This window comes from Vigna unguiculata, chromosome 1 (genome assembly GCF_037176805.1).
Source record: "Vigna unguiculata cultivar grain cowpea cultivar isolate G323 ecotype 2 chromosome 1, ASM3717680v1, whole genome shotgun sequence".
NCBI lineage: Eukaryota > Viridiplantae > Streptophyta > Magnoliopsida > Fabales > Fabaceae > Vigna > Vigna unguiculata.
Window position 1 is genome coordinate 44,547,615 of NC_140792.1, and position 13,475 is coordinate 44,561,089.

General features: G+C 31.9%; 1 protein-coding gene across 1 annotated transcript; it reads right to left on the reverse strand.

Moving 5' to 3' along the window:
* Positions 1-550: 550 nt before the first annotated feature.
* On the reverse strand, positions 551-8,595 carry LOC114162647 (vacuolar protein sorting-associated protein 51 homolog). Its single transcript, XM_028046608.2, has 20 exons — positions 8,201-8,595; positions 7,952-8,091; positions 7,752-7,806; positions 7,438-7,545; positions 7,230-7,328; positions 6,994-7,071; positions 6,629-6,706; positions 6,255-6,359; positions 5,205-5,305; positions 5,040-5,107; positions 3,125-3,198; positions 2,916-2,982; positions 2,543-2,652; positions 2,141-2,398; positions 1,936-2,052; positions 1,712-1,783; positions 1,560-1,610; positions 1,177-1,413; positions 913-1,089; positions 551-829 (listed from the first exon to the last, which is right to left on the reverse strand). The coding sequence occupies exons 1-20, from the start codon at positions 8,372-8,374 to the stop codon at positions 716-718; spliced, it is 2,283 nt and encodes a 760-aa protein (XP_027902409.1). The 5' UTR covers positions 8,375-8,595; the 3' UTR covers positions 551-715.
* Positions 8,596-13,475: the final 4,880 nt, after the last annotated feature.

Here is a 13,475-nt window from a genome sequence, read left to right on the forward strand (position 1 = left end):
ATTATAATCATTATTAATATATTTTATTTAGAAGAAATTAAATAGTGACTAATTAGTTTTTAATATTTTAATTAATAATCATGTATTTTAAATTTACATGTCAAAATCATTACATACGTACTCTAAGATAACATCACGAGCACAAAATTGTATATAATGCATATTTATTTGTATGTGTGTGTAAATTACTCCTTACAACATTATTACATATTATATCTAGACCTTGAATGTATTATACATGATAATATTAGAATCTTATACAGTATGTATGGGTATATATTTAAGGATGAATATAGTTAGAGTACATTAATATTATGTTATTATTTAATGATAAAGTCACGCGTAGATATTATTTACTTTTAATAATCTTTTGCAAAATTACTGTTATATCATTCATAATTAGTTAATGATGTAATTTGTTTATCAATGACCATAGATAAAAAATAAGGATGGGTAAACAAATTAGATCTGACAAACCCAAGTAGTTTCAACAATTTTCATTTTCATGCTATAGTTTATCAAGAAAAGATAAAGTGGTCAAATAAAACTAAGATTTATTTTTTATACTTAATTATATAAAAATAATCATTTACGTTTTCAATACAAAGTTATAATACTATTTAAATATTAAATTCATTTTATAAAAGACTGGTTAAATATTAAATTTATCAAAAAAAGAGTGTAGGGAAAAGCTGGTGTCCTGTTAATAAAACGTCTATGGAGAGATTAAATCGTGATGTTGTGCCAGTTTTGCCTGTATAAGTCTATCCAATATGGGGAGCTCCAAAGGAATTGGATCAAGGCATCGCTCTACAGCGGCAACAATCACCTGTTCACAAATACAGTGAAATAAAATAACATAAATAAATAATGAAATTAAAAGAAAGTAGTTGACCCATTATTTTCTCCAACCTCATCAAGCAAGAAGTCCATTGCAGCCTCATCTTCAACTATTTCTTTCAATGGAGTCCTCAAGAACTGAATATCCAATTGAATTTGCTGGAATCCACTCCGGTTAAAAGTCTGGAGCCTAGCATATTCTTGTAAACTTTTAAGGCACAATTTAACAATGGTCATAACCACTGATTCCTGCAGTTTGCAAGCACAGATTGATAAGAAGTTGTTTGCAACTAATTATTTAAATTTTGCATCACTAACATGATGGTTGTTCAATACCTGTGTATATTCTACTTTTGTGAAAATTTCAACCTTTTGCTTAAACAGCTTCGCTAGGTGCGTTTCCAAAAGCTGTTGGCTCCTTCCCTTCTGAATATTGGAGCGACTCAACTTTTCCTTCTCCTCCCGGAAAGAGTTGCTTCTAGATGAAGCGGAGCTTCCATTACTATCAGCTCTTCGGTGCTTCGTCAAATCTTGAGGCAAAATCTGCTTCACTTCATTACCCGTAATTTTGAGCTGTAACATCAAGATAAATCAAAATATAAGTATTAAACAGTCAGAAAAATTAAAAAAAAAAAAATCACTTTTCGAGTACAATCCTCAAACAATTCAAAACAACTTAAAAGACGGAAAAAAAAAAACATTGATTTGAAAGTACCCACCTCTTGTAGAAATAAATCAACGCACATATGAACTTCTCTCGGTTCCTTGTGCTGTGCAAACAAACAAAGCAAAGCAACAACTTCATTTTCAAATTATTTCAAAGATAAAATTGGTATTTTTATTTTTGAAACAAAAAGAAGAACATACGTACCTTAACCCAATTGGGTGTGGCGAACCTCTTCTTCAGGAGAAGTGCTATTCTCTGAGTTCTCATTTTTATGTACTAAAAAGAATAAAATAAAGAATCTGTAACGGCTACTGAACTTGTACATTGCTATTTTAATAGAGGAGACTCTACTAAGAGAAGGAAGAGGGATAAGGGTATAAATATTAAATGTACATACTGCAATAAAAATTATGGAGTTTAAAATATACCAGCTGCAAGAACTTTTCACCAGTTGCCCTAAATTTTTGAGAGATCACTCCAGGAACAAAGGACAGTACATGATCATAACCTCCAACACTTCCATGACAAAAGGAAGCTGCTAAATCCTGAATATATTACAGGAAATTTAACCAAATAATTATTCAATTTCAAGGAATTAAATATCAAATATGAGGCAATCAAGTGAAACCTTGCCTCGGTGATTTTTGGTATGGCAGTTTGTCCAATAAAAGCAGACAGTTGGGCCAACACTAGAGCAAGGCGAGGAAAGGCTTTGTCAACTTGAGCTCCCTCGGTTTGAGTACCTGAAGAAATGTTTCTTCCTAAAAACGAAAGGAACTGAACCTCAAGTTCCCTAAAAAAATCTTGATATCCTTGTTGAACCCAATCAATTATTAACTCTCTTAGTTTATCTACAATCTCTAAGTTGTCATCTAGAATTTTGTGGATATCCTGAAATAATCGAGAGAAAGATTAAACATAAACTAAACAACACAAAACACAACTGATGTGAGTTTTTTAACAACGATATTATGTGTTTATACATGCATAAAGATGATCTTGTTTCTACGTGTCTAGGTACACCAATGTGTTTACCAGCAAAACGTTTCTGCCTCCGTCGAAAACTGCTTTGATGCTAGCATCTAAGGCAACTTCCAATGAGTACTCCTCTGCTCCACCCCGTTTCAGCACTTTTAAGAGGTGATCTACCAAACAGAAGCTAACTCAGATAATGGCTATTACACAAACTGTTTGTTAACTATTTTTGTGGCCAAATAAAATCAGCCAATATATATTAAACTTCAAACTTTATAAGACTAGAATCCCTGGCAACATAGCATTGTCCGTTCTGTGCTTATGATCGTTAACACAAACAGTCTAAGGATTTTATGTCTCCTTTCTCCCATAGTGTGACAATGTAAACATTTCAACTTTTACGCTTAAAATCAGATGTTTCGTATGAACTAACCTGAGATGTCTTGCGTTAGATGAGAAAATGCACTTCTAATATACAGCTTGACAGCATCCTTGGTAGCCTGGAAATGTTTTGGATGAAATTCCTTTTTTGAACTGGAACTTTCATTGGGATTGTATTGTGAAGAGAAAAAGAGAATGCTGACTTGAAAAGCAAAATTTATTGATTAAAATCAAAGTGGAGCTAAAACATTGATAGATGACCTCAAGGGAATGATTAGAGAGAGAGATATCCTCTAAGACTTCAACCAATCGGAGCACGTCATTCCAGATAACTCCTGTTCCCAAGTGAAATTACACATTTGAAGACAACAAAATCAGATCCAAAAACTTTGTTTATATTAATGTTAGCTTTGGAAATATTTCTTGAGAACACAATTATAGCGTTTTAAAAGCATGATATCATAGAAGATATCTCTTTTAATTAATTTGATTTAGCAAATATCTATACAGCTGCAATAAATGGAGATCATGACGAAATTTTCCTTAAAGTCTAATGCTTTATGCAAGATATCATTGAGTATACACTCTGTTGCAATAAATCATCAAATAGAATAGAAAAAACGCATTGCATATGTTGAGTTAAACATGTTGAGATTATTGAGGTTCCTGCTGTACTGTACACACTTTGATGAAGATGTGAAGATTTTATTAATACAACCTTGTAAAAACATGTCTTGTCTTGAAGATTAAAGACTAAAGACTTAGATGTTTAGAGAATTTATCTTGTCTTGAAGATTGAAGAGTAAAGACGGGTTTAGAAAATGTATTTTCATTATAAGTAGTTGCATAGATCAGAGTATATCTTCGCTGGGTTTCACTTTGATGATTTTATCTGATAAATGAATTTATAAAGTCACTTGAAACTACTTTTGAGCTTAATTTGGTAATAAGAAAATTTTAATTGATTAAAGAGATGATTTTAATATATTAAAATGTTCTTATCTATTTGATATAAAACATTTTAATTGATTAAATATTCATTTTGATTTATTAAAATTACTTAGAATCATGATCTGTTCTGAGGAGAAGTTTTTAATATATTAAAACTACTTTTTAGTAGATTAAACTTTTTTGTGCTTTCAAAAGGTTTAGACTAGTCTGTTTTAATTTGTTAAAACATAGTTTTAATGCATTAATTTCACTAGTAAGTGAAATTAACATATAATGAACCGTTTGAATCTATTAACTCTCTTACTCTGACTTATTATGATACAACTTTTGAGCAATTTTTTCTTAAATTCTTTGCAATCTTGAGAGAGAGAGAGAGAGAGAGAGAGAGAGTAATTTAGGGGCAGAAACGAGTTTAAATTAATCATTTTGAAAAAGTAAACTGAGTTCTTCTCACCAGAAACTATGTTGCTATGCACTGGTTTCTGTAATCAAGCAATATTGTTCCTTGTTTTTTGTTTATTGTATGTGTTTTTAGTTGTTTCTGAATAAATTTTTCACTGACAGCTCAGTAACATGGTGTTATTGGTGTCAAGAATAGATTTTGTAGGGTGCAAGAGTGGTGTTCTTGAGTGTGTTCTTGTGTATTAAGTGTTATAAACTTTTTGTTCAATGGAAACCTAGCTAATGTGGCTAGGCAAACTAAATGTAGCTCTGTGAAGAGTGAATTAGTATAAAAAAGTGTGTATGCAATTTTTCTCCTCTACTCAATTTAATTTTGTTTAGTGAACTATCTTATTTCTTCCTGTTTCTGCATTTTAATTGAATCAATCAGTTTTGTGTAACTTTTGTTCACGCATACAATAGCATAACTTGATATTTCTAGTTTGGTGATTAAGCAGCATTAATCTCTGATTTCAAATATCTGGAAAATGATAATCTTAAATCCTCTGGTCAAATTTAGTTTATAAACCTTTTCATTCTAAAATTAAAAGATTTTTAAAATTATGAAGGGAGTTCAATTCATCCCTTTTAAACTTGGCTATCTTTTTTAACAAAACAACTATCATTACACAAAATCAGTCCTACAGGAATCATAATAATTTTTGTATGATGGTTATAAAAAAATTAATAGGAATCGAAAAATGAAAACAAGTTTGTTCAGTTAATGTAAGAAACTACATTAACATATCAATGAGTGACGTAGTAACATAATCACACTACTTACTAAGAACACCAAGTAGATCTTCCGAACAAATCCGTGTCATTACATACGCGTCTATAGTTAGAAAGTACCTGAATAACAATTAAAATGTTAATTTGCATATAATGAAAATTTTATGTAATGTATTAAATTCGACAGTACTTTGCATTGTAACATAAAGATCCTAACTTGGTCAGTAGGTCTTGAGCAAGTTTAACTAATTGTTTTTCTGAATCTGGAAATATTACACGAAATGCGCGAATGGCCTCCACGAACTCGTTAATGGCTGCCTGTGTTAGGAAATAGGGACAGAACCGTACGCTGAATTCATCAGTCATCTAACCATAACTACCAAAGAAGATAATAATAGCATGAAGCAACACCCCTCCTTCACCCGATAATTATTTTTTAACAGACAGATTACAATGACTAAACCTTTGTCTCACTTAATTGCAGGATGGGTGACTCTATGAATTTAGTAAAATTCATCTTATAATAAAAATTACTCTCTACTCCCTTTCAAAATATTTGTCGCTTCAAAAGTTTTAGTTTGTTTTTACTACAAAACCAATAACTTGTTAGTTACTTTTTTGAAGTTTATCATTGTCATTTGGTATCTCAATTAATTGGAATAAGAGAGCAGTAATGGAATTAATACCAGGGTAATACAGTTCAAAGCATTGACCTTTATTTTTATCTTGAAATTGAGAATATTTACTGACATTCTTAAGCAATGTGCGAAGACTAAAATTATAAAAGAATTATTTTCAAACGAAGTTACTAATTCATTATGGCCTAATTTCTTAACAAGTAATTTGACAGCATCAATCCTGGATATTATGTCCTCTACTTAATCATTTTTAGCGACTGATATCCTTTTTCTGCACATGAATCAGCTATATTCCCAAATATTGTGACGAATTATATATTCTACAAGAATTTATTACCCAACATGACTATCTCATATCCCTGTGTCGCTTCACCAAACCATCTATATCTTACCATAGACGCTTTTCTAAAACACATAATCTTAATGTCGTTTGTGTGTTGTCACACCAAGGGGACGGATGACCTAAACAATGACCATTTAATAAGAGCTACATACAAGAGCCGCACACAACGTAGCATTTGAACAAAATCTTAACCGAACAAAGATAATAATAGTATAGCAGATAAAAACATGTATAAGATTTTGAAGAAAAGTGCATTAGACAAAGGATAATACTCTGAACTGCTTACCTCGTGAGCAGAGGGATACTCATTCTTCGTTACTTCAGGGGTAAACTGCACGTCTGTAAGCGAAAGCTCCAACTTCTCTAGTAGCTTTGTCTTCAAATAGTCCACCTGTTAATAAACTGAACTTATCATTCTATGGCCTGAATTAGTAACACATAGGATAACACTAACGAGGTTATTTCTCTCCAGAGAATGGGACAGCAGTATTAGAGAAAACGAGACATGTTCGGTCCCTGCAACTCTCACAAAATGGAAGAAAAAATGGATTTTTACACAAGAATATAATTTTCCCGTTTATTGCAAGTATTGAAAAATAAACAAAACCTCAACAGATAACACGGTACAAAATGTTTTAAGGAAAAGAGAATAGTACAGACAGGAAAATTCAACTGTTTCAAGAGAACTGCAGCCTCGGCTCTCACTTGCATTGATTCAGAATCAGAAAATACTTTTCCCTGGTTAGAGAAAAAAATGTCAAATTATGAAGTAAAACTTCTCAAAACATAATAACCATCAGTTGTTTATTCTATTAAGCATACTATTAGAGACTTTGAGTTCACTGCACTCCTTAGCTCTTAGATCATGTTTAGAAGATTGGTTTAAATAGGAAGGATAAAACAAGCTAATCTAATATAATCTAATCTAACCCAATGTTATCATGAGTTTCTTATTCAAATTCTATCTAACAATGGGCATGTACCAAGCTGAAGATAAAATGTATAAAAATGTAAAAGAACTATACCTGCAAATTTTTTACTATGATAGCCATTGCTTCTTCAGATGCTCGCTTACAATCTTGGAATGATGAATCTCCATAGGCCTAGTAAAGAGGGAAAAAGGAAAAGAAAGATATCTCATCTGAGGCCTATCTTTTACATTATATGAAAATAATCTGTCCGAGTGTGTGAGGTAAAGGTGTATAAAACCGTAGAAGCAGCCAAACAGGTTGAATCATTAATAATATCAGCCAAACAGGACCTTAAAAATTGGCATTGCACCGATGTAGAACCTGACTGCATCTGCATAGGCCTCAGCCTTGATGCACTTGCCTAATCTATCAGGTAGGTCATATATGAACTGCTCATCCACAACGAAGAAAATTGTGTAAAACATAACCTTCGCGAATAAGGAAAAAGTATATGAATTCCATCAAAAACTTTGCGAGGCAGAGTCATAACTTTGATACCTGAATTTTACGAAGAAGATTGCACGTCCGATGCATTTTCTCTATATGCTCCCTATTTTCGCACAGAGAAGTGTTAACGCTGACACTCCTTGATTGTACAGACATTATCTGCACCGGGAAAAAAACGTGGAATACTCATGAATTCTTGTACATCTTTTTTTTTCTTGACAGCAAGAAAGTTCGAGGAGTGAAAAGTGAAAACAATAAATCTCAAAACGGATTAAGGATATGTTTGAATATAATTTAGAAACTCAAAAACTCTTTTAGTTTCATATTCGATCAATCAATCTATTAATAAATTTGTAAATGCTTACCTTCTCAAGAAGCTGTTCCATATTTTCCTCCATCCCTAAAATATTACTCTGCATCCTGTTTGACAAGAAAACTACTCTGGTCTTCTTTTCTCCAAAGTAAATCGTACGTTAAAAAAAAATCACACGCACACATATATATAGCAAGACGAACGTTATAAGATAGAACAAATTTTCACAATACAGTGTAACAAAGACTCTACCTCTTTATAGTATCTGTTGCGCAGATAAACTTATTATAATTCTCGTAGACGAGCATTTGCAAGTCAGTATCTAGATTCTTTATTTCAGCTACCATTTCAACGTGCTTCTGGAGTAGACCTTCCAAATTGCACTTTCGCGCCTTCAAAGCGATTGTTTAAATGTCAACAGATCACAGTCGCATTCATCAGCGTAAACGAGAGTATAATGCCATTCAATCTCGAAAAATAGAAAAGAATAACTACATGTACCATGATTTTCATGTACTGATCAGGTTGGAAGGAAGAGGAATTGATGTCATCTGGTGGAATGTGTTTGGAAAAAGGATTGTTGGAGGACCCTGAAGGGATTGGAGAGTAGAAACTGGCAAGCAGATCTCTCGTTCTTCTTGCTTTCTCGTCCAATAGTGTCTCGTCGATATCCATGGCTTCTTTTTTGTGCCTTGTTGGTAGAATCGGAGTGAGACGGTGAACGCTTCTCCTTCAATCTTCGAATTAATAAGGGAACGACGAATGAAACGTTGTCGTCTTTATCGGAATAGCTGTTCCTTGCATAATTTGCATCCAATGCATGCTGTAGAGACTTTTTCAGTTATGGTTCTGTAACATTATTCACTGCGCCCTCTCCAAACGTCGAGAATTTCAGATTCCCATATGCTGTAGTAATGGATCTTTTTTCCTTGTTTTTTTTTTATATATATATAAACATGATAAAAATATGATTTAAAATTAGAGGATTAAAAATATTGGGCAAGTAAATATTTTGCCTATAATTCCTGGCATGACTTCTAGTCCGATCAATTTGTCTGTCCGTCATACATTTATTTATACGTAATTAAAAGCTCTTAAAAAAAATCTCTAATGTAAAATAATGGTGAATATTTTTTAGGTGTTTTAAAAAAAAAATACAAGCAAGTTTAAGTTTGTTTACGAATAAGAATCAATTAAAAATACGTGATAGTCTATTCAAAACATCCTTTTCATTTTATTTAAATTTTAAATTCTGTACAACTTATTATTTTGAAAAGGTTAAGCAAATATGACAAAAACTAACTGAGGAATGTCTTTTAAATGAGACTTTAAAAAAATTGTAATAAAACAACTATTATTTATTAGGTGAAGTAAAAAGCAGTAAGCAAACGTTTTTTACCATAAACCTAAAAGAATCACACATCTATACAGGGAAAATTATTAATCACTAAATAAATTAAAATATCCCTTACGTTGTGGTCGGATGGAACATTTTAACAATGCTTAGAAATTGAAATGTTTTGTATTTGAATTGCTTGTAATTAAATTTCATTCATTTTTTAAATAATTTGTTTGGATAAGGAAATTAAAATACCTTACATTTCAATTTCTTGTTTGAAAAAAAAAAATTGAATTTATTGTGAGATAAAATTTAATTTTAACAATATTTATTTTACGCTTAATTATGCTTTCAGTACATGATAAATTTGAAAACATGCTTGACAACCCAGATGGGTCGGGCAGACCCAACTACGCAACCGAATTGGTTAGACCTGATGACCCACCCGAGCTGGACCGACTGGGAAGCCCAAACAGGCTGGGTGGCCCGATGATCTAAAGGCCTGACGGCCCATACTACACGATTGTGCCGTCAAGTTCGTCAATATGGCCCGGTCCAACCTGTCTAGGTCATTGGCCTAATGCTCTAGACGGGTCCAACGACCCGAACGAGCCCGACGATCAAGACGGGCCCAACGATTTGGACAGACCGAAGACCTGGACGGGCCCGATGACCTGGATGAGCCCGACAATCCGGACGGGGCCGAATACCTGGATGGGTCCGAATACCCGGATGAGTCCAAATACTCGGACGGGTTTGACGACCCGAACGAGCCCGAAGACCCGAACGAGTCCAACGACTAGGATAGACCCGAGAAATCGGATGGGCCCGACGAATTGCACACGTCTAACGACCCGGACAGGCCCGACAACTCGTACGGGCCATTTCAAACCGTCAGGCCGGTCCGGATAGTCAGGCACGTACGAGTCGTCGGGCCCGTCTGGATCGTCGGGATCGTTCGTGTCATCGGGCCCGTCTAGGTCATCGTTCATGTCCGATTATCGGGCTCGTCTGGGTCGTCAGGCCTATCTGAGTCGTCGGGCCTGTCTAGGTCGTCGCGCCCTTCCAGGTTGTCGCGCCCGTCTGGGTCGTCAGGCCTGTCCGGGTCGTCGGGCTCGTCCGGGTTGTCGGGCCTGTCCGCATCGTCCCGCACTTCCAGATCATCGGGCATGTCTGAGTCGTCGGGCTCGTTTGGGTCGTCGGGCCCGTCCAGGTCGTCGGGCTCGTCCGGGTTGTCTGGCTCGTCTAGGTCGTTAGGCATGTCTGGGTCATCGGGCCTGTCTGGATCGTCAGGCCCGTTTGGGTCGTCATACTTGTTTGGGTCATCGGACCCGTTTGGGTCAACGGGCACGTCCGGGTCGTCGGGCTTGTCCGGGTCGTCGGGCCCGTTCGGGTCGTCAGGCACGTTCGGATCGTCGGGCCCGTTTGGGTCATCAGGCACGTTCGGGTTGTCGGGCCCGTCCGGGTCGTCGGGCATGTCTGCATCGTCGTGCCCATCTAGATCGTCTAGAATGTAAGGTTGAGTGAGAAGAATTTCAAATTTCACCTATTTTGAGGGTATTTGAATTTCTACTAATTTAGCTAATTGAAATCTTTCAAAAAAATGCTTATATTTGAAATGCTTTTTAATTTCTCTATCCAAACAAAGCATTTCATTACATAGAAATCTAAATTCTTCAAAAAAATGAATTGCTTCATTAAAATAGTCTATCCAAACACACTCTTAAGATTGATGTTGAAATATACGAACAAAGATTAAAGAAGAAAACGTTCATCTGAACCAATTTACAAATTCATGTGTATGGATATAAATTTATTTAGATATAAAAAACATAACAATATATATAGACCTAGAATTAATATATAGGTGGGGTTTGCGAATGTACGTGTTTAAAAAACTTAAAATAGAGAATGGTGTTATATTAATAATTCTTTTAAAAATATAAAAAATAAGTTAAAGCATAAAAGAAGGACAAAAATAATTCGAGTGTTCTTTAAAACCTCTTTTCTATTTTCACATGTCAACAAATGGTATACATGTGACAACATCATATAAATAAATATTTATTATGAGAATTATATTTATTTATTAATAAAGTTTAAGGTAAAAATAATTTAAAATTTGAAATAATAACAAAATTAAATTTTATATAAAAAATTTAAAATTTAAAAACATATTATAATTTATTGTAATAGCATGATTTGATTGTATGCGAAGATTAAAATATTTATACAAAAAAATTATTATATTTTAAATCCATTTATTGCAAACTTTTCCGCAAACCTTAGTCCCATAATTTATGTAAGAGTAATACTTCACTTCAAATGACTTATCTAATACGAAATTATTATGGAAAGTCAAAATGGTAATGCTTTTTACATATAAATGCTTTTACATATATTATATATGTATCCCTACAAACAATAATCATCCAATGCAACTGTACTTTTGATTAGCTGTTTCATACCATTATTGAAACATATACTATATAGTAAACAAAATAATTAATGAATTAGTTAACAAAATAATTAATGAATTAGTTATTAAAATAATTAATGAATTAGTTATTGATTTTCAATTCAAGTTGTTGATATCATCCACGACATAAATCAATGTGACACAAATTATTAAAGGCTGAAAAAAAATTCAACCTCTTCCTCCAAATTCACAACAAAGAATTACAAGATAACATTACATTATTTGTTGAGTTAAATATATTTTTAACCATTTATTTTAAACGCAAAATTAGAATAAATATTTGTCTGAAATTTTGATATATCTTGATCTTAAATTTAAAATATAATTCTTTTAGTCAAATAATAGTAATTATTTTTTACATGTAAAATGCATCTCTCATTTAAATTATTTATATCATTCAACATATTATTGTTCAAATACACGTTTGGAAATATGTTTGACACATCAATAAGATTAAACATAATTATATTAAAATCATTATATTCATTTATTTTTAAAATTTTAAAAACTTTGATACAAAGATATATCAATTTGATAAATTAAAAAAATATAAAGACATATTTAACCTTAAAATAAATTTACAAGTCTAAAGCCAATTTATAATTATATTTTTTAATTCCAATCATATGTCTCATCTTTGTCCTTGTTTAGTTTTTTTTATCAAATAGTATAATTTTTTTCTCAAAATTATATATCTAGACATATTTTAAAAATATTACCAAAATAATGAAACATGTCAAGTTAGGTTCAAAGAACAAAATTTAAAACAATAATTCCGTATTCAAAAGATGAGACTTATACTTTTATACAAACTTAATTTGTTATTTTTTTTATGTGAAAATGTGACTTATTTTAAAATTTTTAGATAATTTTGTTTTTAAATATTTACAAATTTTATTTTTTTAACAAATAAATATATGTATTTTTAGTTTTAATTTCTTAATAAAATTAAAGAAAAAATTAGGTTATTATTGTTATATGAATTTAACAATAATAACCTAATTAATTTAATTTTTTATTAAAATGAGACTTAATCAAGAAAAAAAAATACTTAAACTATTTTAATCAGAATGAAAAGACCAATGTAACCTTTTTATTATTATTTATTTTACATTTTATTAGTTTTATCTTATTTTTCTTCATTTTCTGAAAAAATGGAAAATATGGCAAAAAATTGGTTCCGTTCAACTGAATTTCGATCTGTTTTTCAGGTACCAAGGTGCAAGGTCAGAATTCATCTTTCCCGATGACGAATTTCGACTATAAGGTCTATTTGAATAATATGATTTGTAGGTATATTTTAATAATTTTAAAAAGAAGAAGTTAACGTTAAAAAAGGTTTCCAATATTATAGTATTTTTTAAGAAATTATTGATTTTCGATAAAGTAACGTAGAAATATATATATCAAAGTTTTTGTTTCTTTAGTGAAAGTTGAATTAATACTCACTATTTTTTTTAATTTTAAAATTAGAAATTTCTATTTTAAAAAGAAAAGAATCATACAAAAAAGAGAGACTGAAATTGCATTTTAATATTAATTTAACGGTTTAAAAAATTAAAACAGTGTTTTCCAGTAATAAAATTTTAATATACATACTTTAAATTGAAAGTATTACTTATAATACTTGTAAAATTATGAAATTTGGTTTTATTTGTTGTAAATATTCTTTTGATGCTGTAAAAATTTTAAATTTAACTATATAAAAATAAAAATTATCCCTTGCATAGAACAAATTAAAATCCTCTAACTGATTATAAAATAATTTAACTACTAAAGACATAATAACTAAGGTAACTTAATTTTATTTAGTTATTGTTATTACCGTCTACCCGTATTTCAACTATCTACCGCAACAAAAAGAAGAGGTAAAAGTTGCACAGGATTTTACGGTGGAACAACTGTCGTCATTGCATGCGCAAGCAATGAGGCTCCTCTCAGGCACCCGGAAATTGGCA